Here is a 26,670-nt window from a genome sequence, read left to right as displayed (position 1 = left end):
AAACTTCGGATACCGAAAATCATCGTTATTTCCTCGTTCCACGCGCGATTCAACCAACCGATTACTTTCGACCGTTCGCTTACAGTGGCATGCCTTGGAACCCGGTACGATCCTGACTATTATATAAGTATAAAGGTATATTTGGTATTGCTTGCCTTCGTCTATAAACTTCTGGAAAGATGCTGTACCCCAATTGATAGCTGTTCCTTTAAACAGAAAACCATTTCACAATTTTATTATCATTGCGATAGGGTGCGATTGCATGATTCTTATATGAGTTCGACTACACATGCCCGCATTACCTGCTCGAGGAAAGCTCACCGAGATCAATAACTAGCTACCAAGAGTTTCTACGAGGTACGCGAGGCACGGAGCAAAGTTCCAAGTCCGCGTTGTTGCGGATTCGTTCCATCCGAGTATAAAGGAGACTAGTCGCGGTTTTCTCTGGCAGTTTCCTATCTATCGGATCTTCTTCGCGGAAAAGGGTTTGTTTGTCTCCTTTCCATGCGCGGGGGAGTGCCGGGCGATAAACTGCACATGCGATCGAATGACTCCATTAGCTCGGTTTTACGACACGACTGCATTCTGCATGTGCGACTATACGGTGAGTGGACGGTGCCAGGGAATGGCGAAAGTGTCCGCTAGGGGGACAATAAAATTGGTAATTAAAAGGCGGTAAAAATTTTTTATATATTGTTTCAGGTCGCAATTAGCAGCGCGTTGCGAGGTAACTTCTAGCGTTGGTCTGTCCGTCCACGTCGCACGGGGGACATTTAGCCGTAGAACCGACCCGAGGCTTCCATCGCAACCGGTCATCTTTTTCCTCCTCGACGTTTTACGAGCTTTTAATTCTCCGAACCGCGAACCTGGCCGCGGGTTAAAGACACACCTGCGCAACTTTTACCACGCAGTGTCAATAATTCCGAAGTGTAAGGTGTGGACGGAACGATATCTCCGTTCCTGCTCAAGTGTCAGATCAATCCAGCGCCGAGGACGCACTGCACGTATGTTCGATCGGGTGGTTACAAAGAGGCCGAGCGTGTTTACACCGTCCAGTAAACAGGAACGTCGAGGAGAAGACAACGACACAACTATAAATAATTCCTCCTACGGTGCCCCCAAGCAGCGTTAAAGGTCGCTCAAGCGTGCGAGTCGAGAGAGCGTAGGATACGGTCAAGAGCTTTTCAAAATTACTCGAACCAATGAACTCGGTTCTAATATAATTTAACAAACGACAGTTGAACGAGGAGCTGGGCGAACGCCGCGCCGCGGCGAAGGCGGCAGCCAGCGGCAGTCTGCGGCCTCTCGAGCCGCGGCGTAAAACCGACGACTCAAGTTTTTGTCAATTGACCGTCGATTCCGAGCGGAATTTAGCGGCTAGCGGCGAATGGGAAAGGGGGCGTCATGTCAATTACCAAACGGGCTGCACACGCGTAGGAAACAATGCCAGAAGCCTGGAAATGAAAACACAGCCACACGCGGATTCCACACGATTCGGCGTAATAACCGAGCTGATTGACGGCTGCAGGTACTAGGCGGGGTCAGTTGGAAGTATTGACGACTCGGGAGGGCGCATTGTTTGAAGAAGACACTGCCCGCAATTATCAGTCCGCGCCCACCCGGCCCGGGGGTAAAAAACGGAAAGACGTGTGCCGGTGTCGAGGCTCGTTCTTTCTCTGTTTCTCTTTTCTTTTACGACGCCGGTACGCCACCCCGGTGAGAGAGGGAAGGGTATTAAAGGGAATTTTGAAAAGAGGACAAAATTTATCCGCCGGTTTTGACAGCTTATTTTGCACCCCCTTTGCTAAATGCCACAGTGTATTCAATCCAAACAAACCCATTCAATGAAAATGTTCATTTACACGTCAATCCCCCCCCCCCCCCCCCCTCCCTCTCACCACGTCACGAATTCCATACAATTCCGTCCAGTACGGCTATGTGAGATTATTATTTAACGGTGTCGTTCTTCTCTTTCACACCGTTCGATCAATCGGAAAAACCCGAAAACACCTCACCGAAATGTTGCTCTCGCGTTATTTTCCTCCCGATGATTTTTTTCACTCTGTCAATTTATTGCTTGTTTCTGCTCACTGGCTGCAGCGCAATTCACCCGTGCTTTAAGGGTGGTTCTGCTGTACAGTCTAGACAAAAACGGTGTCGAAACGGAAAATACATATAAGGAACAGGGTCTATAATTCAAATCATCGACTGATCTGAGATCTGACAAGTTTCATCGGGACACTATCAGTGGATTTAGATCGAATAGTTCGGTGATTGATAACCTTAAACGGGTTACGTTATCGTGCATCTTTTTCAATAAAGGTCAGCCCGTTTCTTCCGTCAATAAATTCTGTAGGAATGGACTGACACGGATTTTTGATGAGGTGAATACACGTATTTTAAAATGAAGGATTAGTTATTTCACATAACTTTTTTTTTCGGTCAATGTAAGAGCTAAATAAGAATTCAATTACAAAAACAAAAAAAGAAACGAGCTATGATATATTGAAATTTAATTAACGGTGTGGTTTCTTTCATTATAAAAAAAAGGCACGAGCATTATAATGTCTAAAAAAAAAAGTCATTAACTGAGCTTTTTCTGCAGTGCAAGCCGGTTTTTTATGTTCCTCTATACCAAGGGGACATTATTTAGACCTAATTCAAGTCAATTGCCCTGATTCACTTGTTTTGATTTCGACATTGTTACAAATGGATTGCACGCGTGACACCAGAACCTTGACCACGATCCAAAAGCGTCAAATTCCAGGCATTATCCGATCAAATGAAAGGGTTGAGGCGGCGTTATCAAAATCTGGACAAACCCGAAATCGGAGAGCGAGAAACGGGCAATCGGTAAAAGCACAGGAGTCAGCTCCTGGCATTGCGATAGGCGGTCTCGACCCATTGGGAGCTGGTGCCACGGAAGTGACGGGGACCCCGTAAGATAAGAGAGGAGAACAGGCGAGCAGAGCCGTTGCTCTCTTAATTGCCGGGAGTCTTGTAAAGCCATAATTTTTATCAGCGTTTGCTTTCGGTCCCAGATGGCGCGCGCGCAAGCTACAAATGGAACTCGGCAATTGACACGTGCGCCAGACCAACGAGAAGCGCACACACACAGGCACACCTCGGTGGGCTTACGCATCAGCTTACGATGTACACTTAGCTGTGCTGCAGGCATCGCGGAGACTTCTGACCGCCTAAATAATGCACGAGCCACTCAGCGGTGCGATTGTTACGCCTTGTACTGCGCGCATCTATCCGCAGTGTCTATCCGCATCCTGAACCTACTCGTAGAGATTGCGTCAGTTTCAGTCGTCAAGGAGCGTTGGCCACAAGGCGACGCCGCCGTTTGTTCCACCGACTTTTAAAGTCCCCCGGCCTTTTTTCTTCCATCCCTTTTCCGTAGCCACTCGCATTCGCTTCAGAGCGTCAGGGAAAACCCAATTTTAATCCCTCTCCGTAGCGCGATGAATGCGCTCATGTAGGATGATGGACCGAGAGAGGGTCGAGGGAAATGGCAAATGACCGCGTACATCGGATTTCATTTACTGCAGACAAAGTTTTATTGTCTGTAGAGCAGAATTAATGTACCTACTCGAACTAATTTTTGCGGTCTCGACAGCTGAAAGCAGACTTGTCGTTGTAGTTTTTACGGAACGTTGCCTTGTTGGGGAAAAAAAAATTGGACGTAAAAAAATTCCGGCGAACATTTCTACGCGAACGTGACGTGGATTCACGCGTGTTTGTCACCTGCAGGAGGGACGGCTGATTGTGTGCTGATTGCGAGCCCGTCCTACAGGGATCAGAGCCAAATTACACGGAATCGAGCAGAAGCTAATATCCGTCAGAGACGAGGTATCGGCAAACATAATATAGCCGAGGGGGGGGTAAAAAAGAACGGGCCAATTACAGACGGAAGAGATCGAAGCCAATGAGAACTGTGCAGGTGTGAAACGACCGAATGTCCGACCGATCGTCGCGCTGATCGCCTCGCAAGGGATATGGCGTATCAATCAACGCCTGGCTCTCTTATCAATCGTTATTATTCTCGGCTGCACGTCGATGTCCGACACACACTCGGGACGGGAGCTTAGAGGAACCCGATAGGCCGACACACGCTCACTTATAAATTGCTGAAAATCGAATTGCGCGTAGGTTTGACGGGTACCTGAAACTCTGGGCTGCGGTCAGCGCTGCCAACCCTGAAGAAATTGGAATCCAGTCGACGGAGAGAGAAAAGATGTTTTCTTATTGAGAAATATATCGTCGTCCAGGACGGTATATGAAGAAAATCTAAAGATCTCTGACGAGATCTTTAAATATATGGTCTGTGAAATCGAAACAACGGACTAAAAATCGACCAATTGTGAGGTTACTGAGAAATTATGCAACAGTTAGACAGCCTGTTCAATTTTTAAACGCACCTATTTGACGATTTGGTGGTCCTAGATATTAAAAATAAAAACATGTTATATAAGTGAAAGTTTCTAACATCTTTATACTTACAATTCAGGTTGTAGGATATTAATCTGTCTGTATTATCTCGTTCGGTAATAATCATTATATATTTTTAGGAAAATTGTCCACGTTACGAAGCAAAAAAATTAAACATGTTCCATATTCCTGTATTTATCGAGTTTCAACGGCGTCAATCGCCACTCTTGAATATGCTATATATGAAGAACCATCGTGGTGCCATTTAAATAAAAAGTCTAAAGAATTGTTTCGACGCCGCTTAAAGAAATATTCGTCCGATAGGTTGGCAATGCTGCTGCTGCTGTCCGATTTCTTCTAATATCGAGCGTCCCGTTGCCGACGAGGCGTATCTGATAGCTCGACAATGTGGGTATACAGAAAGGGTGGCGAACGAGGATCGGGGCAAACACTTGAAAAAGTTCGTTATTAAACGATATCTATGGTACTGCAATTAGATGTGATGTTATTACTTCTACACCGAGTCGTACAGTTTGCCTATCACTATCGGTTGGCTTACCTACTCGATTTAACCCGATGCAGGACACGATTCTCCGCCTCTCCAACCATGTAAATACACACTGTTATAGGTGTGGCCTGTAACACTGTGCTCAAGGATAGATGCGTGCGACGTACAGTCGGATCGAAAATCTCCCTGCGATTCGAAAAAAATGTTAAAAGACACTGCGTTTCAATTTTACAAACCTAATCGTCAACACGCGCAATTAGAAAAATTACACATTACTTCTCTATTTTTCTACCAGAAAAATTTGAATAGTTTGTCCAACTCTACTCAAAAACAGTTCATTTTATTTATAAGCTATAAATTTTCTACAGATCATATCAGTGGGACGTTTTTTTTCTTTTTTTTTTTTTTTTTTTGTGAATGAAATGCGATAATTCCAACCATCTTCATAATTAATTTACAGCCGACAAACTTATGAATCGAGAACAAAAATACATTATTGAAATCTAACTCCGACTATTTATGGACAATTTATTTATAAATAAAACGAGCATTCAAATTGGACACGTGGTTCGGATTTTTCGTTACACGAGTTTTCTGATATTTTTATAACGTGAAGAATTTGGAGTTGAAATTCAGCGTCCTTAAATTTTTCCCTCTATCACAGGGAGTTTTTTACGCTACTCAACAGGCTCTTCCGCGTGTCTTTCCAAACTTTAGTTTCATCCCATTATCATCCCAGCACTTTTTAACCCGACTGTACGTCCTATACACCTGTCTATAAATTTAACTGCCGCGTATTTCAGGGATACGGGAGCAGTGTTGAACTGGCAATTTAGTAATATTTCGAGTATTCGAAAAGCGTTGATAACATATTTCGGGAGCTCTTACAGTCGCTAATTATAATCGAGGTAAAAACACTAGGCGATTTAATCGCAGGGCCATTTCTACAGACTTGTAATTTCCCTTGTATACTCGGCGTGTTCAGTGATCAATGAGTCGGCCAAAAACCGCTTTGAAGTGCACGGAATTAAGTTACAAGAGTCGCGTGCGCCGGGGGACGACGTCTGCACTCGACGACGAGACGAGGAGAAGAAACGCGGAGAGCATTTCTGTGCGGATAAGGTTTTGGCGTTTGGGAGACGGGAAGGAGAGCCGGTAGCGAATGGTTTCGATGAAAATGAAGATGTATTTTCTACTCGGTTAATTCGCTCCGGGCTGCCGAGAGTCTCTCGTTCCTTCATCCTGCACGGCCGTCCCCCCCTTTCCTTATCATCACCCGCTAACTTTTTATTCCACCCTCGTTCACCCTGCTCGCTGCAAACAGCCATCGTGGAATGTCTAGAGTTAATTTTTTTCCAAGAGCTTTTTCTCTTATTTTTCCTGCCCTGCGACTTAATTAATCGCATAACACGGGGCCTAATGAAATCAGAACTTCCCGCTTCGCTCCCGCTCTTCCCGCGTCCGGCACCTCGTCGTAAAAACGGAAATATCTGCAAGAAATACTTTGCTAAGAGGGGGCGAAAATCACCCTCGAATCGATGTATTTTTTTCTTTTTTTTTTTCTTTTTTCGGTGAAAATACCGACGCTCAATCCCGTCAAGCTCGTATATTCGGCTGCTGCGGACGAGATTTCGGAAACCGGTGTCCGTTTCGATTCGATGATGTTAAATTTGCTCGCGAATATCTTTCCGTCAATCGCAGAAAGCGGCAGAGGCAGGAAAAAAGGAATGTACGAGTAAATTATTCATCGCCGTTCGCCCTCGCTTCTCCTCTCCTCCAATTTCATCTCATCTCGCCTCGTCTCGTCACGCGGGGTAAGGAATTTTAATGGAGTCCGTCAAAGCGTGTAAAATAAAGCCGGTTCGTTCGCGGGTTGCACTCTTCGATTCTCCTCCGTTATTAATTGCAGTTTAAAACATTGAAAGTCTTACTTGATTAATTAGCATCGGGGGTTTTATAATTAAATACGAAAATTGGCCGAGAGCCGATCCACCGCTTCAAAGTATCCGTGTACAGGTATTTCTTTCTTTCGTTCCTAAATTTTTTATTTCTCTTTCTTTTTTTTTTTGCCTCCGCGATGCGCGGCCATGCGTCTCAGGTTCGATTTTTTGCGTCGAGTCTCTCTCTGGGTACACTTGCCGAAAGAGAGGATAGCGAGGAAAAAATGAGGATAAAGAAACGGCACCGATCGCTGATCGAGGCTATGCGTTAAAAGCCCAATATTTATGGACGGTTGTAAATCCGTTTATAATTCTCTCCCTTCGAGCCCCGGTCAATTTGTCCCCCACTCTTCCAGCGACAAACCGTCGATCATTCGCTCCGGGATAAAATCATTAATTTGCAAAACGTCGCAATGCCGTCCGAACAGCGAAACGGAGCCGGGTCCAATCCTGATCGTGCCCGCGACGTGAAAACATATTTCGAATAAGCATCGCTCTGCCGTTAATATTTCGGGTTAACGATCGTTTGGAGCAAGTGAAAAGAAAAACGAACGTGCAACATTGTTTGGGTAAATAAAATGAGTGAGAAAAGCATGATTGGTTCTCTTCAATGGCTGAACGAAGTAACCAAACCGTCGCTATAAGACAAGGTATACAGGCTGAAAATAATCGACATGAGGATAAAGCCGTAAACTTGGAGGCGAGCGAGGTTGAAAACGCCTGAGGAACTTCATTTGAGCTTACGCGATAGACTTTGTTTCGAACTGCGATTGTGTCGACAAATGACGGAATATTTACACGCGTTCCTACAACCGAGGACAAAACTAGTTATCGAACGAATTCGCCGTGAGGATGTATAATAATTATGTGGGGAGAAAAAGGGGTAAAGAAGAATAAGGAGACGGAGACGGAACCGTCAAGGTGTTGGAAATGCTTAATCATGAAATTCATTAAAAGTAATGCGAGTTGAAATAATTCAAAGGGTTAACCGAGCCGCTCGCTCGGCCCAAGGGTGCAGGGCGACGACATGCTTCGACACCTGAACAATTCCCAGGCCGCGTTTGGGGCTTGTATTAATATGCCCCCCCCCCCCCCCCCCCTCTGCCCCGCAGGATCGGGGAAGGAGAAAACTCGAAGCACCGTGACGCGACGCCCCGATAAAAAATAAACCAACGGTCAGCATCAAATTGGGTTAAATTGTTCCGAAATATGGGAAAGAAATTTTTATGCTGCGTATATATGTATATATATAACGGACAGCGGAATGTTCGACTAATCCTTCGATCAATTTTGTAACTTTTGGAAGAAACGCAGCGGTTTTATCAACATAGAGATTTATACGGTCGAATGAGTTTCGAATATATAAAATATCTGGTGCTAATGAATATTTGATTCGATCACTTGTTGGTACACTAAATTTGCTGATAGTTGCAACATTAACATAGTTTGCTAGGCGTATTGTTAGTAAAATATTTTATCAGTTAAATCAGGCCTTGACATCATTTATGATTCCTCGAGCCAACATCAAACTATTAAAACACTCAGGAGAATCATAGTGCGAGTGACTGTGTCGAAAAAAAAACTAGGACAGTATTCCAAGTATCAAATTTTCACAACTAATTTTTTACCATTTTATGTCCGGATTCAACATATTTTTCGAGTACGCAGGTACGATAAAGAAAAACAACCGGACGATATATTTGTTTATTTTACTTTTTTTTCTTCATGTCATATAACAAATGAACTATTTTCGGATTTTTTCCTTTACTTGTGCTGTCAGACCTTGCTTCTCTCCAAATTTCATGATTCTAGGTCAACGGGAAGTAGCCAAGAGTCTCTGATGAGTGAGTTTGCGAGTATCAAAACATGTGACATAAATTACCGTATATTTTAATTGCGTTGACGTAGAAGCTTGATTTTTTTACACCTCCAACGGACCGTAGACCTTAGTACTTAGGACCGAGTTTTAATTTCAATTTGATAATACCTCTATCCGTTCCTGAGAAAAAGAGTCTTGACGGTCGGACGGACGGACAACAAAGTGATCCTATAAGGATTCCGTCTTTACGTTATAAGGTACGGAACCCTAAAAAGAAAATATTCGTGATAAAGAAATTTTTCCAGATAGTGCCGTTTTTCCCACACCCTTGTAGTCGATTTTTTTTTTCATCTACAACGCGCAGCTGATTCGTGTAAACAGAAGAACCGACCAAGTAATGACGCGAAGGGCGTCGGGGGTGGAGGTAGCGAATTTGTGCAGGCTGTATATGAAAGGGGCAGGAGAGGGGGCGTAAATTTCTCTTCGAAATTCGCCCCCCGTCAATAATTCTGACATTACACAGCGGGCTCGCCTTCCGCGCTTTGTAAAGCGAACTAGATGTAACTGAATTTCGCTACCATTTTATGCTGCGTCGGACTCTCGCCATGGCGGCACATATCGCCGACCTAACTAAATTCAATGCCTGATGCAATTATATATCTTTGCCATCGATATTGCCCCATTCCGGTCCGGCGGTCGCTTCGACACTCGCGAAACGCGCCCACGCGCCGCTCTATCGACGTGACATCGCGTGTATGTAGGCATCGGACCAAACCGAATCTAGTATAATAGTCCAGCCCAGGGTGGAGGGATTTTTGGAAGGATTTTCGCCCCGAACACCGCGCGGTCACCGCGTCGACGCAGTATCCAGATACGCAGCCGGCGCCACTCAATCAGAAGTCATAATTCGTTTAACCGCAATCTAATGAAGTCCTGATGAAAGCTGCCTTCGTACTCGCGCAGCTCGCCGCTGGGACTCGCACCGAGAATGGCGAGTGCCCGCAGAGGTTGTCAGGCGGAATATCGCTTCATCTCGGAAACGAAGCTTTCGTTGTCGTGGAGCTGGTGGGCTCCCCTGGAACCAGGTTCCCTCGTTGACCTTCGTCGTTTCATCGACTCTGCCAGGGATACGCGCGTTTCTAATCGGAAAACAACGTGGAGAAGGAACACTTGGGTACACCGAGACTTTCGTGGGGGAATTCCAGTACCAGCTTACCCAGGTTGAAAGCCTCTGCGCTCCGAGTGTTACAGTTACGGAGACAGCGATGAACCGCAACATCCAACGTTTCCGTTAAATGCTACGAAACTCACCCTCCGGCTGGCGGCGACCCTCGCCAGGACGTCTCTATCCCTTTGTTGCGTCGTAATTACGGGCAAGGTACAGGATCAGGTTATACCAGCCTTCAGCACCCTCGGCCTAAGTCTGACCACGTTTGCGTTTGCGACGCGAACGCGCAGGATGCGGCGCATTTTTTGCGGTATGGATGGCACGGAGTGGAGCGTGGATATCGCGGAGTGCGGGACACAAGGTGCTTAGTGGGTATAAATTGCAAATAAGTAGAACAAGGAACTCTACCCGGAGAGCAAATAGACGGGGTTTATAATCCGAGAATCAAAAGAACGGGAGCCGCGTAATACCGGGCGGCAACGCGATATTGAAGAAGGCCGGGAGTAAGTGGAGGAGGAGGAAGAAGAAGCGAGACCGAGAGGCAAAGAGAGGCGCATCGAAGTCAAAGAGGCAACAATCATCCCTCGGTAATCCTGGAAAATTAAAAATGCCCGGTGCAAGCCTTTCAAAGGCGACGCGAGCCGGCGAGGCTAGAAGGGTCCATTTGGAGAAACCCCGTCAAAGGAAATCGCGGCGGAGCGAAGAAGAGCCGCCGCAGAGACACGGACGGTGAATGACGTCGCGGAACTCGATCTGCCGCTGGAAAAGTCAAAGGTGCCGATAGACGCCAGCGTTTATCGACGATATCACGCTCTCGACTCGACGTCGTTCTGCCTGCCCACGGAACAATTGCAGCTCCGCTTGTAAGCGGCTCCGAAAAGACTCGCTCTCCTTTGAGCTGGCCAGCTCTGTGCAAACACCGAGTCCCGCAGAAGTAAACGGGTATTTGTCTTTGTGAATAAATAAAACGCATTACAAAGTTGGCCGCTCTTTGCCACGCGACTCGACTGATGACTGCGTATACACACTGGGAAGAGAGGGAGAAAGAGAGAGAGAGAGCTACGAAGAGATAGAGAGAGAGAAGGGACCGGAGGCTCATTTCCACGAGGGAAAATATTACCCACTGCAGGCTGTAAGAGGTTTACACAACTTGAAATGGAATACCACCTACAGCTCCGCAGCTCGCATCCTCTTCCCGACTTTGCTCCGTGCCTTTTTCCCGATTCCCTGTGTCGACGTTCGACTTGGGAGCACGGATTATGTCCGGAATCACTTCAGCTTTCAGGCTCATTGGGTAGGTACTGTCAGAATCGGAACGATATCAGCCTAATGCCTGCACGCAAAAGGCAGACAAGAGAGGATCTTGGAGACCGGTGACATGGTGTACAATATCGGACATCCAGGAGGCTTCGGAAAAGGTGAGACGGACAATTAACAGACCAAGATTCAACTCCCGCTGCCTGAATGCGGATAGCGGAAGGATGGAGAGAGTGCATCATCGGTAGATCCAAGCGGCGAGAAGTCTCTTTCTTTGAATAATAGACGCGGACCGATCGCCGAGAGTACCTAATCTCCGTAGATTATTATCATCCGTTCACAAGGGTGATTCTTGCTGCGTGCTCCAAAGGATCCCGAGGCTGGTAAGACGGTCGGATTGAATTTGCAAACTTGCAGATTGGATTCCAACTTGCCTATTACAGGGTGCGTCTGTTCCGGTTAAAAGCATAGGGTACGAGAATTAATGCCGATACGCTACACAGTTCGCGGATTACACTGTTCCCGGTCGGAAGTCCTTCGCCAAATGTTGTCTTAGATCTTTCGATGATATTGCATTGTGCTCCGGCTCCCGTCCGCAGAGGGTCCTTTGCAGCCCCAAGGTTTCGCGGTCCGGCGGCGCGACGCCGCCGCAGATCCGTCGACCTGCACGTACTTCGGACTGAATAATACATCGCCGACGAGAGTATCGAACCCTCTCGTCGATACCTGAAAAGCAACGAACCGTCCGTTACTGAACTGCGGTACTTCCGTCACTTTCGCGCTTCATGTTCAGGCAAACGATTCAGCCCAACCTCGTTATAATACCATCGCATCGCGGGGGATGACAGCGGCAGCGGCAGAAGCGGCAGCCACTCGGCAGCGTCCGTGTGTTATTCAAATTAGATTCCTTACGACGGGGGAACAACGTCGTAAGACTTGATGTAAAGCCTAAATAATTCCCGATGAAACGTTACCAGGTATGTCGGTAGGTATTCGTGCGAGCTAGCAAAGCTACACCGCCGTACCCTGAAACCAAAGAGACGAGGGTGGAAGATATTCAGGGACGGGGCGAAACACACCGACACATGTGAAATGGCTCAAGAACTCGTGCTTTGCATTCCGCGTACGGCACGCGAGTCTTCGACGCGAATAACCTAACGTCGACGCTGAAGGTTCTTCCAAAAATCAAAACCGTAATATCACGTTGTGTGTTTTACCTCTTCATTGGTGTGGCTTGTTTAGGGTGTTGACGAATAATTCAAAAACGATTGGCTCATTTTTTCAAATCTTTACCTCAACTCTAAGACAGTCCGCTTTGTGATCGAAGTTTCCTATGAAAATAACCGAATGACGAACTGCACTTTCTCTAAATAAAAAAAAGTCCGATTTCCACGGTGTGTAATTCGTCCAGATTGCATGGTACGATGATGTGAATATTTTTTTTTTTTTTTTAGCACATAACAACATTAATGCCCGCTAAAACCTCGCAGTTACAGATTTTTTGGAACCTTATTACTCTTACAATAAAATATGTACTGAAAATAAAAGTTTTCCCCCATGTCATTTCCACAAAAATCTTCGATCACAAAGCGGACTATCTTACAGGTGAGATAAAAATTTGAAAAAATAAAGCAATTGTTTTTTTATTATTTCAAATCGATTTGGGGGACGGGTCAGAAAAATTCGTCAACACCCTGAACAAAGACCACCCTAGTGTGGCTACTCAAGGCTATTTCAATTGGCAAGAAGTTGATGAGAGTGACGGCGAGACGTACAAAGCGACGGGGCTGGAACGCGCAGTGAAATACAGAAGAAAGGAAGGAAGGAAGGAAGGAAGGAAGGAAGGAAGGAAGGAAGGAAGGAAGGAAGGCAGGAAGGCGGAAGGCTTGGCGAACGGCACGTGCTGAAGGCAGAGACTTTGCCCCATCACAGAGCAGCCCGGTTTTCCGCCGAACTCTGAGAGACTTGGCAAACATTAAGAGGGCCTAGATTTATTTATAACTACATTTACGCATTCCATACTCGGCGCAACCCCTTTTACTCTCTGAATTATTACGTCGAGGCGCGAACGGGTCGCTGGGGTGGGTACAGCGAAGGGGTATTTGCCCCGCAACTTTCGGAAGAGATTCATTCTCCGCTCCTTCGCGGTGCAAATGGTACAGTGACTCAAGCCTCTCCGATCTTTGATGGTAGGTACGAAGGCTCGCCTCGAATACTCAGTGATTCATCGTCCGATCGTGCTTCGCGTTGAGGCGAGGCAACCGCGGGACGATTTTGAAAAATAACGCTTCCTTCGATGAGTAGTAACCGTACGCGATTGCCAAAAGAAACGGAACGATCATCGATGTTCGATGACTTCTTTTACAAATGGACCGTCAATGCTGGACGTCACTTTGAGAGGATCTAGAGAACCCTTTAAAATGATCACTGTTAAGTCAGGATGAGACGAACGAGAAAAATATCTCTTTTACTTTTTCTGCGTGTAAAAATTCGGCAAGCCCGCAAAAAGTAAAAGCATCAGTATCACGGCTACGGCAGTTTGGCAATTGCCTCAGCCGAGCAGCTAAACCGAAGCAAGCAATTTATATCCTATCGGAGGGTGAGGGGGAGCTATTACACAAATTCCGAACTCCGGGAATAAAAATGAGTTCTCAATTTGCCGCTAATTTCGATCCCATTTGTCTGATCCGTTCCTCTTCGCGGGCCGCGGATGAGCATCGCTCCCCTCGCCCCTCGATTTTACCCCCCCCCCCCCCCATTCGCCCCTGTCCCGCCATTCCATTCCGTTCCATTCCATTCCATTCCATTCCATTCCGTTCAAGGGTATGTATATTCCTCTAAGAAGAAGAAGAAGAAGAAGAAGAAGAAGAAGAAGAAGAAGGGAAACGCGCGGCAACGCACCGCGAAACGGCGGCCCTTTCAACGCCGGAGTGAAATGAGTCGCGAAATTGTTCGAAAGGAATTTATCAATTTTCTTTGAGGGATTCTAATTGTACTAATTTGTTTGTCTGAGCTAAGACGGGATCTCGCTCGAATCTCGAACTTTCCAAACCGGGTACGGAAGGGATGAAGGGAAGTAGGGGGTGGGGAGGGTGAAGGGCTCGATCGTTTAATCTCCGGAACTCTTCCCGATGAGGGGCGAGGGGGCGAGAGGGGGACGAAGGGTGGAAGCTGATCTCCGCCCTTTTCGCTTCTCGAACGATCGGTCACGATCGCGGCGTCGAAATCGTTGAAAACAATATAGGTTTTATAAAAAAAAGTACGACGGTAAAGGTTCACGTTCATGATCGTTCTCGTTTGTTTATTGTTCGTTACTGGGGAAGAAAATGGCGGATGTTAAACACGCGTCGGCGACGTCCCAGTATTTGAGGGTAGCTACCGTGTAACCTACAATGTTGTACCTACCTACACGTCAGGAGGTGTCTGTCTATCTAATTTATCAAGGTTTAATATCTCAGACCGAGTCTACCGAGTTCCTGGCGGGTCGCTTGGTACAAGGGTGATATACTGAACCTTTATATTGCACCTCGCTAATCCCGCCGCCCCCGGCAAACGCCCCCGCGACTCTAACACCCCCGAAGCTTCCACACCACCATGCAGGGCACGTGTCGGTCTGTTTGCGGGCATTTTCCTGCAGAGTTCATAGTTAAAACAATGAAACGTATAACCCAAGGTACGACCGTGCGCTATAACCTTACATATTGCACGCAACCGGCGCGTGACTCGAACGAATGTATAATTGATTCCGTGTTTCGACCGAAAAACGTTCCTCTTCACCCGGCGTCATCGGCGTCGAAAGTATTCGACGTTTAAGGGGATCGAAGAAGAAAAGGATCGAAACAAAGGCTCGAAAAGTGTCTTTCAATCAGCTAATCTGGTTACATTTGAACTAAAATTTCCCCGTTACACGGAAATTTTTTTTTTTTTTTTTCCATCAAAGCAATTAGTTCTAAACATCTCGTTATACCGACGATGTCAGAAGAATCACGATTCTGCAATCGTTTCACCGAAAAATCAGCTCGCAAATGAATTCTCCATAAATAATCTAACGTGAATTTGATACTATATTTTCAGTAACAATATTTTGTTTCTGGTCGAATAACAATTTTATCAACTATAAATTATAACGATTTTAAAATGTACCGGGTTTTCTTCATTATCTAACGAGCTCGAAAAAAAATTTGTATCATACGGACAAAATTCATTCCTGATATAATGATAAACGTGAGCTTTGACTACACAATTGCAGCAATCCACGAGCATCGATACAGCAAAATATGTCTTCCGTGTAAAAAAAAAAAAAATAACCATATCCGACCGATCAAAGTACATGATTCCAGAACAATCAAGGGGCTGCTGAAAGATCACAAATTTCCAAGCTTATCGGACCGCAATCAGAGCATCGAGTTTCTAGTGGTTCGCAGATGTACCGAGAAGTATTAAAAACCGTAGACACCGCGACGATGCAGGTTTCGAAACAAAGTTCAACGTTCACAACGAAGGGTCGAAGAAGTAGACGCCTCGAGTAACGAAAAGTACGACGATATCCTGCATGTATTTTCTAGGTACCAGGTTCACACATCAGCATCGACAAAGCCGAACGGATCCGATCTCTGCCGAGAGGATGGCGGTGTGATATCGAACCTCGACGCGATGTGGTATCGGTACAAAGAGATGCTGATGCGATTGTATTATACGGAGACTAGTGGTCCATTGTCTCGTCACGTCCTGCCCACTCGATTCTTTTATCTCGAGCTCCGGGCACGTATATCGAGTGAGCATCCATGGAAAGCAGCCCCCGTGCAACAATATACGGGGCTGGGGGAAGTGGGGGTGGTTCACTCCCCACGTGTCCGACTCTCTCTCTCTCTCTCTCTCTCTCTCTCTCTCTCTCTCTCTCTCTTTTCCCCCGCTCTTCATTGCCCGGATATCAGTCATCTTTGAAATCGCGTTGCGTTTCGCTCTTCTCTCTTCCAACTCTCGCCGGTTTACGATTGCCGATCTCTGATCTCGCCCACCGTACGTTTCGACCTGCTTTATCGATCGAACTACGGCACGTCGCGTTTCCGCTCTTGTCAGGATAGCACCTCCCGCGTAACCTCTCCTCTCCTCTACTCTCCTCGGAGACGACGAGGGCCAGAGACTGCACCTGGAGTGGCGTCCAGGTACGTAGATACAGCTACTAATTGCCTCGAGGACACGCCCGCGGTTCATTTGGAAGATATCTTTTCCCGAGGAATGCTCACCTCCGAAGCTAGATCACCGACGAACGGACTTTGGGAGGCCCGGTCGGCTAATGACAAACGAGCATTGTTCGTGAGATATCGGAGTGGTGCTCGTTTGTGGAGTCAGAGATTGGAACGAGGCCCGAAATATTTCATTCGTAATATGCGTGCATCCGAGCCGCCCCTCTCAATTGTAAAAATTCCACGGGGTTGGGATCCATCGAAAATCCATGCAATTAACTGGAAAGAATTCTATCCGTGGGCTTGGGGGAGGGTTATTAAAAATGCTAAAAACGCGCCGGTGCTAAATGGCAAAAGCATTTTGTTTCGGGGTAGGTATTTCCTTTTTTCATCCGCACGCGATTTTTCCTCTCTCGTACCTCGCGGCCGGTTCGACCGACGCGTACGATCTACGGACAGATTTTTCGGGGAAACCGAACAGCGCGGAAATTAACCGCGGCCGAAGAGAGGCACGGGAAAGTTGATAGCCGCCGGAGGAAGATTGAGATGCAAAATTAACGTCACCCCGTTCTCAGGTGAATTTATTATGCTACTAATATCGTAACCGAGTCGGGTTTTAAGATTCGACGCAGCCCTGCAGCGGGCAGCTATACAGAGAGTTTTAAAAACTGCAATATCACGGAATACATAAATGCGAGATGAGAGAGTACATTTGAATGAAAAGTAGATAAATCAAACCACTCGCGGCTACGCGCCTCGAAACTACGACCGCGTTTGTCCCGCCTCACCTAATTTGTTTTTTATTTTTTCACGATTTATAACGCTGCTCGATTAAATCCCGAGAGAAAAAAAAACGCCGTGTCACAGCTGAAGCAGAAGTTTTCGATTCGTGTAAAACGATCTTCGATACGTAATAAAGTTGGAAGTTGTATTCCGCAGTCTACGTCGCTTCTCAGAAATTCCAAGAAACGCAGGAAATTACGTCGCTCGGTGATCCTCGCGCGTTACACAGTATGTATATATATATATATATATATATATATATATATATATATATATATCGTAAGGACAGAATTGGACAATTTAAACCTCATGAATGTAGAAACGCGGGTAATAATTGCGTTAATAAGCGAGACCCGGGTCTTGTTTGGCGGTAAGACCTGGTCCGCGTTTAAAACCCACCCTTGCAGAAGCAGAAGCAGCAAAGACAGCGATGCTGTATAAGCAAGCAGAGCTCGGAGAAGCCCATTTACATTGATATTTATGCCGAGTCATAACCGGGTTCTTAGGGGTGGAATCGCGACTGCTAATCCCCGGCGTGCGAGGGGTTGTTTTAATTGAAATCTTATACACCGCGGCGCGGCTCCGAACTTTGGATAACCTATCCGAGGCACAATTATTATCCCCCGGGATTCCCTCGTCTTATTCACTCGTTGTACGACTTGTAGGCATACGCGTATTGCAATACGTGCAAGTTGCTCAGCAGTCGTCGAAACGAAGCGAAAAATTTATTTAACCTAGGTATATAATATTATACTCGGCATCGGCATCGCCGTCGTGAACTCGGCTTCGTACACCGTTCGTTTCACCTCCGTTCATGGTTTCTTCGCCCCTTTGCTCACGTAGAGGCGCTGCCATAAATCCAAACGTTGAGAAGGAAAACTGACAGAAAAATCCTGCGGGGCCATAAATAATTCAGCTTCCGTCGTGCAGGCGCCACGGTTACCAAGTTGTCTGTGTTTGTGTGTGTTTGCGTGCGTGTGTACAGTATATATATATATAAGAACGAAGAAACTAATCTTTTCACAAAAGGGTTTCCCTCGCACCTGAGTCCCGGCCGAAATCTTCCTGACACCACCCTAAATACTTAATTTCATTCGTTGTTTCTTCTTCTTTTTCTTTCCCTCTTCCTAATTGGACGGTTTTATTAAGGGATGCATATTTTACATCGTGTTTTAATCGCGTCTATTGGGAGTGAAGTCTCGAATCCCCGAAGGGGAATGGGGGCAAAGGGTTACAGGGGGGTAGGGGAGAAGGAAGACCGATGGAGAGAAATGGTGAGGGGGAGGGGGGTGTAAGGAGAGAAGACGGGGGAAAAAAAAAAAAGGAAAAAAAGGAAGGTAAGCCAAGAGAAAAGAAACGAGATTTCAACCCTTCGAAAAATATTAGCTCCGTTCTGAACCCCTTCACCTCCTACTCCGTGCGAGCAGCGGCGCGCGGTATTGTTCCAAGGATTAAAGTATAAAAGTGTAATTTCTTCGCGTGAAAAATTTTTTATTGCGTATTAAAATGAAACTCTACTCTATCTTATATAGTCCGCGCGCGGTCGTGTTTCGAGGGGGTTAAAAGAGGGAGAGATAAAGAGTGACGAAAAAGGGAAAGAGAGAGAGAAGCCGGACAGAGGAATATAAATTTTAATAAGCCCAATTCCGCAACCCTTTCGAGCCTGCACAGTTGAAATTAACGAATTAAAAGTTTGTCTCATTATGTTCGTGGCGCTCGCCGAGGACAATTTTAGTGGTCTCGCGGTTGACGTTTCGACTCGTCCGGCATTCCGCCAACTGCCCAACTTTTCCCATTCGAGTAACGTAATCGTATCTCGTTTGGACGGGGAAAAATTTCCCTCCTCCCGGGATATTTAGGAATTTTAAATAACCGAGTACACGCGCTTCTCTGCAAATCGAAAAACTCTAAATCTAGGTATAAATTTTTACGCTGAAGGTAGAAAAAGAATTTGCTTGATTCAATGAATTTCGTTTATACAACAGGAATTAATGTTTCTTTAAATATATATGTATATGTATACATATAAAACGGAGAGTTGTTTGATTGGCTTGAGAAAATTACGAGTGATCTATATTAACGAACTGAATTTATTACAGGCTTCGTATAAAATATTCAATCGATTTCACCTTGTGATATAAACGTTAAACTCACTTGGCCCCGATAAATTATGTGGATTGCTTTAGATAAGTATCTTTCTCTTCCGCTAAATTCACAAATTCTCCTACTGTGAAACACTTCAACGGCAGCCCGCAATTAATTAATTTCTGCATGTATTATACTGGAAAGAAAATTTTCTCCGATCAACTGAGTAAACGATTCGTAAATTGTGATTTTGTAGCGTATGCAGTAAAGAAAAATTATTTCGCGATACAAAAATAACACTTAAGTTAAAAGTGTAAAATTTCTTAAACTAAACTAATTCGAGCTAGGCAATTGTTACCTCCCTTATATTCAATGTGATAAATTTTTTTCTTCCATGTGGGTACGTATAATTCCGACCTTGAAATTTGCATTGCAAAACAATCTATTATTCAAACGTGCATGCAATAAAGCGTAGAAACACTAAAAAAATCAAGGCTGTTAAATCTATTTTGTTTTCAGTCGAAACAACTTTCGCTGATTGTGTGACGTATAATTATACGGTAATGTAAATATACATCAACGTCGATGACGTCATACCGTCGCGTCGTAGTTTCGAATCTGGTACGTTTGCTTCAATTTTTTGGTATAATCGCAGGAATAGAAAAAAGGTGACCACTTGTCTGATTATTTTCGATTCCATGCGATTTTGTTGAATTTTAATTTTTTTCACACGCGTTTTACGTCGTTATGATATATATATTTGTTATATTATAGTTATATTATATATATATGTACACTAGAGTATGTGTGCAATAATATACGACAAAGTACAGCAGGTATAGTACGGTAAAATCGCATATAATATAACCTACTCTGAAATCGTAATTAACAAAATTATTCCGAGGTAACTCGATATGTTCTGCAGAGAGTGTAAGGGTGGAGTTTGAGCCTCGGCGAAAGGGGTTCTCGCGTCTAAGAAGGAAGGGTTGCAGCTACACCGAGTTTCCTCCCCTCTTGGTAGTCGCTACGTGTAGAAGTTTATGTACTTGCATGCGCGTTATATGCCCGATTCCGAGGAGTAGGCGTGACACGCCCGCGTATCCACGCAACACACGAATAAAAGCATGCACGAGGCACACTCGACTTGCCGGATATACACACATTTTCAATGCAACGGCGAATAAGGCGAAACTGAGCCGCGTGCGCGGGGAAATTACCTTTGGTTTATTCAAGAGGTTTTAATTACAATGCGAAGTCTACGGCTAATCGTAACTTACGTTACACACGGCTCGGAACAGTTGTTGTTGTTGTTGGAGTCGTGAGGAAGGATTTTCTCCTGCGTTATAGTGAGATGTATCGGTATAATTGCTGGTAATTTTTTTCAGGATTTTTCATCGTTCTCGAAACGGCGTTTATAATTATAAACTATGGTGGTTAGGAAATGATCTACGATGACTCGAATTTCGTTCGAAATACTATTTTTCACGGATTTACTGAAATAAATTTTGTTCCGATAATTAGTTTTATCGATATTTGTTGATGGAAATCGAAATTGCAACGGTATAAAAAAAAAGTGTCTCCTTCCGGGATTGGAGAGAATAGAACAGACTTTGGTTTCCATTTCACGAAGCAACTTGACGTGAATAATAATCGATATCTAAACTCTTGTCCGTAATAATTTAAGTTCATCATTGTCTACCATTTTTGGGATGATAATCATAGCTTAAAAATGCGTAAAGTGTGACAAATTAAATACTCGATATGCGACTACATCTGGTAGAGGAAAACTGACCGACGGATCTCCCTTCGAGTGAAATAAATGATCCGCTGTTAAAATTCGATTAAAACAAAATTTTTTTTTTTTTCAAAATCACGATGCAAATAACGCAAAATCGAAAATTTGTGTCCGTGAACCGGTTCCTCTTCCGCACAAGCAACAGCTACACGACCATTACGCCCTTGTTCGACAAAGAAGCAACCATCAAATAGTGTCATTTCCATGAAAAGCCTTGAGACGGCAGCCGGTTTATTCAGCGAAGCACTAAATCCTGAAGAATTGTACAAAAAAAAAAAAAAAAAACAAAATACACATCGCGCGGCAAAAATACTTGGATTATGGATACAAAGAGTAGTCTGAATCTAGGACAATTCGCAGGAGTCAGAGGAGCGTGCGACTTTGAAACGCGGTTTGGGATTCGGGAGCGAATAAGGGAATTAAAATCTGGGTGTGAGTGATTTTCATGCGAGCAAGAGCTGCTGAGAGCTTTTCCAGGGCTGCGGGCCAAGAGGGTCAAGACTCAAGAGGGCGTAAACTGAACTTTAATGGAGATCGGAGATAATCGTCTACAGAGAGAGAGAGAGAGAGAGGGAGAGAGAGAGAGACTCCTTTGACGGATTACGCCGAAATCGTATCCATCTCGCGCCATCGGACAGCAGCAGCCGCTACCTGGGAATATGAATGCGATCCGGGTAAAGCTGTAAAGGTGGGTTACCGAATCCTGCAACCCGTTTCTGGACTACTTGCATCATCAATGACGGTGTGCGTTGTCCTCCCCCCTCCCCGAAGGCGAAAAAAAAATCCCCCTCCATTATACGCGGCTTGTAATAATATCTATAACGTGAAATTAATAACCCCTTCGCTTCCCTATTTTTACCCTCAAAATTTTATTGTATGGAAAAGCTTTGTAACTCTGATCCGATTCACGCAACTCGAACCTTGCAGGCTTGCCAGCTGATCGAATATGAACGGACCAAAATTCCTGTCAAGATGAGTATCGAATTTGCCAACTACTTTGAGACGCTTTGGTGGTTTTGATACTTGCAGCTGGTAACATTGTTGCACGATACATAGGTGACTGAAATTTTTTAGCAACTAACAAATGACATTTTTCTCAGTGCACGCAGTCAGGGAAATAGGGTGGAGGTGAAAAAATAGAAAGGTCGAAAACTAGGAGGGCCGCGATATCGAATTTTTTTATAAACGAAAATGTAATTTAACAAACGTAGAATCGTGTACAGATTTTTAATTTTGCCGTTCCATGTTATGACCTCTGGATATTTTTCGACTTTCTGTACTTGGCCTTTCTGCATTTTCTATACTTCCACGAATTATATTTTTGCCTCGTTGAAAATTCGGTATTTCAGCCCTTCCATTAATCGGAAACCATTCTAATCTTTGACCCCCACTCGGAGATACCTTTTTCTTCGAATGTCCAAGTTCCAGGTACACGTTCCGAGTTTCAACGACGCGCGGGTCCTTCGGGAGAAAAAGACACGGTGCTATATACACGGATGTGGGGGCGCATTAGCCGCGGATCGACGCGAACCCCTGCAACGCGGTGCAAAAGTGGATTCGGGGGTGGCGATTCGCACGGACGAGCAGGAGGACGAGTACGGATACGGCGAATCGAGTGCAGGCTGGCGTGAAGGCGCAACAGGTGTCGGCGCAGGGACATTTGTAGAAACACGGGCATCCGGAGGAAACGGGAAACGGGAAACGGGGAAATCGAGGGTCGCGTTCTGGCGCCGCGAGACCGCGAAGGGCGAGCCGGAGAATTTCTCGTCTTTATTTATGAGCTTTTTATTCGACTTGTTGAGCTCCGCGAAGAACCGGAAAAGTACAAGTTACAAAATCTGTCACTCGAGGGGAGCCACGGAGATAAGAACGTCGCCGAGAAACGCGATTCGCGCCCTATGTTTATTTATTTCGTTCGTCACGAGAAGTCTTATGAATTTATCTTAAGATAAATTGGTAATTTTTTTAGATGTTTCCTTTTAAGATTTTGCGAATTTCTGAAATCTCCAGCTGGTTAAATCCTGGTCTCTAGTTCTCTGGAAGACTTTTTCTTTTAGATAAACTCAAGTTGCCAGACTCTCTCTGACGAACTTTTACAACAGAGGTGGAACGACTTGAATTGAATAACGAATTCACATAAACTTTTCCAGTGCACTTGGTGATACCGGCGATATGAAATTTGTGAATAACTTTATTTATTATTCACAGAATGTTTCATTTTCTACAACATCTTTCATCGAATTCCTTCTTCTCCCTTTTCACAACGATCCCGTGAAAAGAGGGTTGTTTATTAAACTTGAACTTGTTTTCCATCAAGCAAACATTTACAAATAACTCTAAATTAACTTGGAACTAATTTACAAATTATACAACAATGAACAAGCCTTTTCTACACAAGCGTGTATTCCTTCCTCCTCGCTTCTTCGACTCTCCAAACTAACCCGCGATAATCGAACAAGGAGACGATTTCGAAAGGAAAGCAAACGTTTGATGACTGAGAGAGGTTTTTAAGAAACGATTTTTTCGCTAAGATTAATGAAAATCCCGCAACGTACCGGAAAGCGTCGATCCTTCAAATTTGAAAGAGTAACGATATTCTTGACGGGCGTGAAAATGTACAAAATACAACGTCGAATTTAAAAAGTTTCATTGTACACAATTTCAGAACGTAGAAAGTTCGAATAGAGAAAAGTCGAAACATAGAAAATTCAAATTAGGCAGCAGTCCGAAACGTAGAATTTTGAAAAACTCTTGACGATTTTATACTCAATAGTAATTTCTGTAGTTCGAAATATGATGTAAATTTTGACTATTCAATATATTTTCACTCTCTGCGTTCTGAAATTCTATAAAATAAATTTCTATTTTCTAATCCTTCCAAACTTCTATCCCCACCCATCGATTTGAAAGCAAAAAATTGTCCAAGATTTTTCATCCGAATGATATCACCTCGATCATTCGATCCTTGACAATACCGTCGTGCCGATTGAAATTTGCGCTATCGATAACGTTGAAAACCTGAGGCAAATTAGTTGATTATAAAAATATGAAAACCCTGAAAGAACGTAATAATTTTTGAAGGCAGAACGATGGGCCGTGAATCTTGAAGTAAGATTTTAAATTATGCAGTTGCCCGAGCTGCGTTGAGGGCTCATCTTAATTCGAACAAGTTTTGAGCCGCAGCTGCAGATTTTTGATAAATGAAATTCAGAGAAGGCGCGCGCGGGTTTCGAGACTCGGATAGACGTCCCGAGCTTTGGGTTGCCCGCTAATTACAGGGTGGTTTGAATAAATTACGTTCTAACGAAACACAAGCTCGTTTGTAACGTTCCATTATGCTTCGGGTTCCGACCAATCCCGGCCTCCCTGCCTGACTTCCATATCGCGCACGAATCGGAGAAATTAGTCGGGCAGCTCCGATATATCCACTGTACCGTATGCATACCTAATGCTAGGTACGTCACGTTGAACACGGAGAGAAGAAGAGGAGCAGATTTTACTGAAACAAATTTTAATCCAACACCGAGAGGTCGCTATTTTTAAACGTCGATAAGAACTTGAATAAAAATAACGCGGTTATCCGTTTTATCAATTTGATACTAAAAACTTTCCCCGAATTAAGGACAGAAACCAACACGATTTAAACCGGTTTGAACTCTGTTAATTAAAATCAGTATGATTGATCATCCAAAAAATGCCATCTAAATATTTTGCATGTCATTAAATTAATCACGGTGTTTGATAAAAAGAAAAAAAAAAACAAATTTTAAATACCCATTTCAACTACATTTTTTACCATAAATGGTACTAATTCTAGAGTAAATTCAAGTAAAGTCTGCGCTTTTATTGTTCTTGGTAGGAAAACCTCGGCCATATTATTCACAGAGCATCGTATGAAATATGCCAGGCATTTCGTTTCCAATATAGCGACCAATATTTATCCACCTACTCCGTGTGTATCTCCACGGTAAATCGAGAAATATTTCAATTCGCAAACTGACCGATGCGATGGTCAGCTGCGGGGGAAATCGGAGATAAATTGAGTCCGAGGGGCGCGCTTAAGCCCCGGGAGAAAACATCGCCCCTTGCCTTTTCCAATTCTGTTGCACTTTATCGCCGAGTTGAGCGATCATCGTGATGGAGAAAGATGAGAGAAAAAGTAATATTCTCGAATAATTCTTACGGTATAATTATTTACCGGTAAAGTAATTCTTCGATATTTGTTTGAAACGAAGTAATTGTTAACCCTTGTTTGACACTCTGGGGTACAAACGACCCCACGCATTTTTATGGTTTATCAAAAAATAACCTTTTAAGAACTTTAAAAAAAAAACTGTCTAGTCGATATGTTGAATAGTTCATTTTTCATAACGATTTTTGTCGCTGGGATACAAAATGACCCAGGTGTGTCAAGTACGTGATTCTATAGATTCTGTACAGTGTGTAAAACAAAGATTATATCGGTGAAATAAATTTGTCTTTCCAGCAAGCAGATCTTGCAACGTAGATTATTGAAATGGATCCTTTTTCTGGGTGCAACTGCAAATTCAACCGCAACTGCAACTGCAAATGCACTCGGCGGGGTTTCGACGTCATACATCGGTCGATCTTCCAAGGTTGCGTCAGGGAGCAGGCCGCTTGGATTCGGGAATAGGGGTGAGGCCTGTATCATCCGGATCACAAATAATTCGTGGATGCGTAAAATCCATCGGCCCATTTAGGCGGGCAAACAGGGCGTAACAATTTAAGAGGCTGCTTATTCCCATTGTGACCGGGCGCTTCGTTGGCTCGATTTAGAGAGCGGAAAGCGGAGTTTTCGGCGCCTCGGCGTCCCGCTGTTGTGACAAACGAGGGCGAGAACTCGGCCACCTTTCTCGATGTAAAATGACACCCGTGGCGCGATTATGCACTCGGAGCTTTTCAACGCGACGATTCTTTGAAAATCGCCGACCAATGGGAAATGCTTCCCATATGTACGCGATGTCCTCCGCTGTCGCCTCTGTTCGTCCCATTGACACGCGCTTTATTCATCCTGCTGTTATACAATATATAGGTATGCACGATGTAGATTCTGCACGGATTTGCCGATCCAACCGAGATCCGACAGGATAACCCGGCGAATTGCACCCTCGTACGAAAGTTTCAGGCTTGCGTAAAATAAACTCGTTCATATTTTTCGGTTAACCTAATTCGGAATAGAAAGAAGCTTACGGTGAGTCGCAATTTCTACTTACAATCACTACTTAAAAATTAATTAAACCGCTAAAGGAGATATTAAAATAGTTGCCTCGGTCCTGAGAGGTAAATTCTTAAAACTCGATTTGTGTCAAAGATGTATAATATTAGAGTCTGAGTTAAGCACCGTTAAAAAATTATCTACCGAGCTGGAATAGAATTGATGCAGTGGTGGTGTAACTGGTGGTATAAAGTGTAAAAATAACGTTATAAGATTGGTGAAAGGCTGATTCAATCGAAACCGTTCAGAACAGAAATTTATTCGCCGACACCGAATTATTGCTGTGTTTAAAAAGCTTTTCACAACTGCTTCAAGTTTACGTAATTCAAACGGCATAGTTTATATGACGCACGTGATAGCAATTTTGCCAAGCAAACCTTGAGAATCGTCGACATTTGCATTTGTTTTTTTTTTTTTTTTCTATCAAGCACACGCTTTCGCAGAAACAGTAGGTATATG

The 26,670-nt window shown here is 44.4% G+C and overlaps 1 protein-coding gene across 3 annotated transcripts in view; it reads right to left on the bottom strand.

Moving 5' to 3' along the window:
• The window catches only part of LOC107224999 (dachshund homolog 2), a 184,228-nt gene that overhangs the window by 128,459 nt on the left and 29,099 nt on the right, over nucleotides 1-26,670 (bottom strand). The window contains exon 2 of one of the 3 annotated variants that reach the window (XM_046734382.1): nucleotides 156-206. The exons of the other annotated variants lie outside the window; for them this stretch is intronic. Within the exon in view, the coding sequence (XP_046590338.1) occupies nucleotides 156-206 (51 nt within the window). The remainder of the gene's footprint in view (nucleotides 1-155; nucleotides 207-26,670) is intronic. 3 annotated transcript variants of the gene reach the window in all.

This window comes from Neodiprion lecontei, chromosome 3 (assembly GCF_021901455.1).
Source record: "Neodiprion lecontei isolate iyNeoLeco1 chromosome 3, iyNeoLeco1.1, whole genome shotgun sequence".
Classification (NCBI taxonomy): domain Eukaryota; kingdom Metazoa; phylum Arthropoda; class Insecta; order Hymenoptera; family Diprionidae; genus Neodiprion; species Neodiprion lecontei.
Note: the sequence above shows the minus strand (reverse complement) of the source record. Positions and strands in the feature narration are given on the sequence as shown.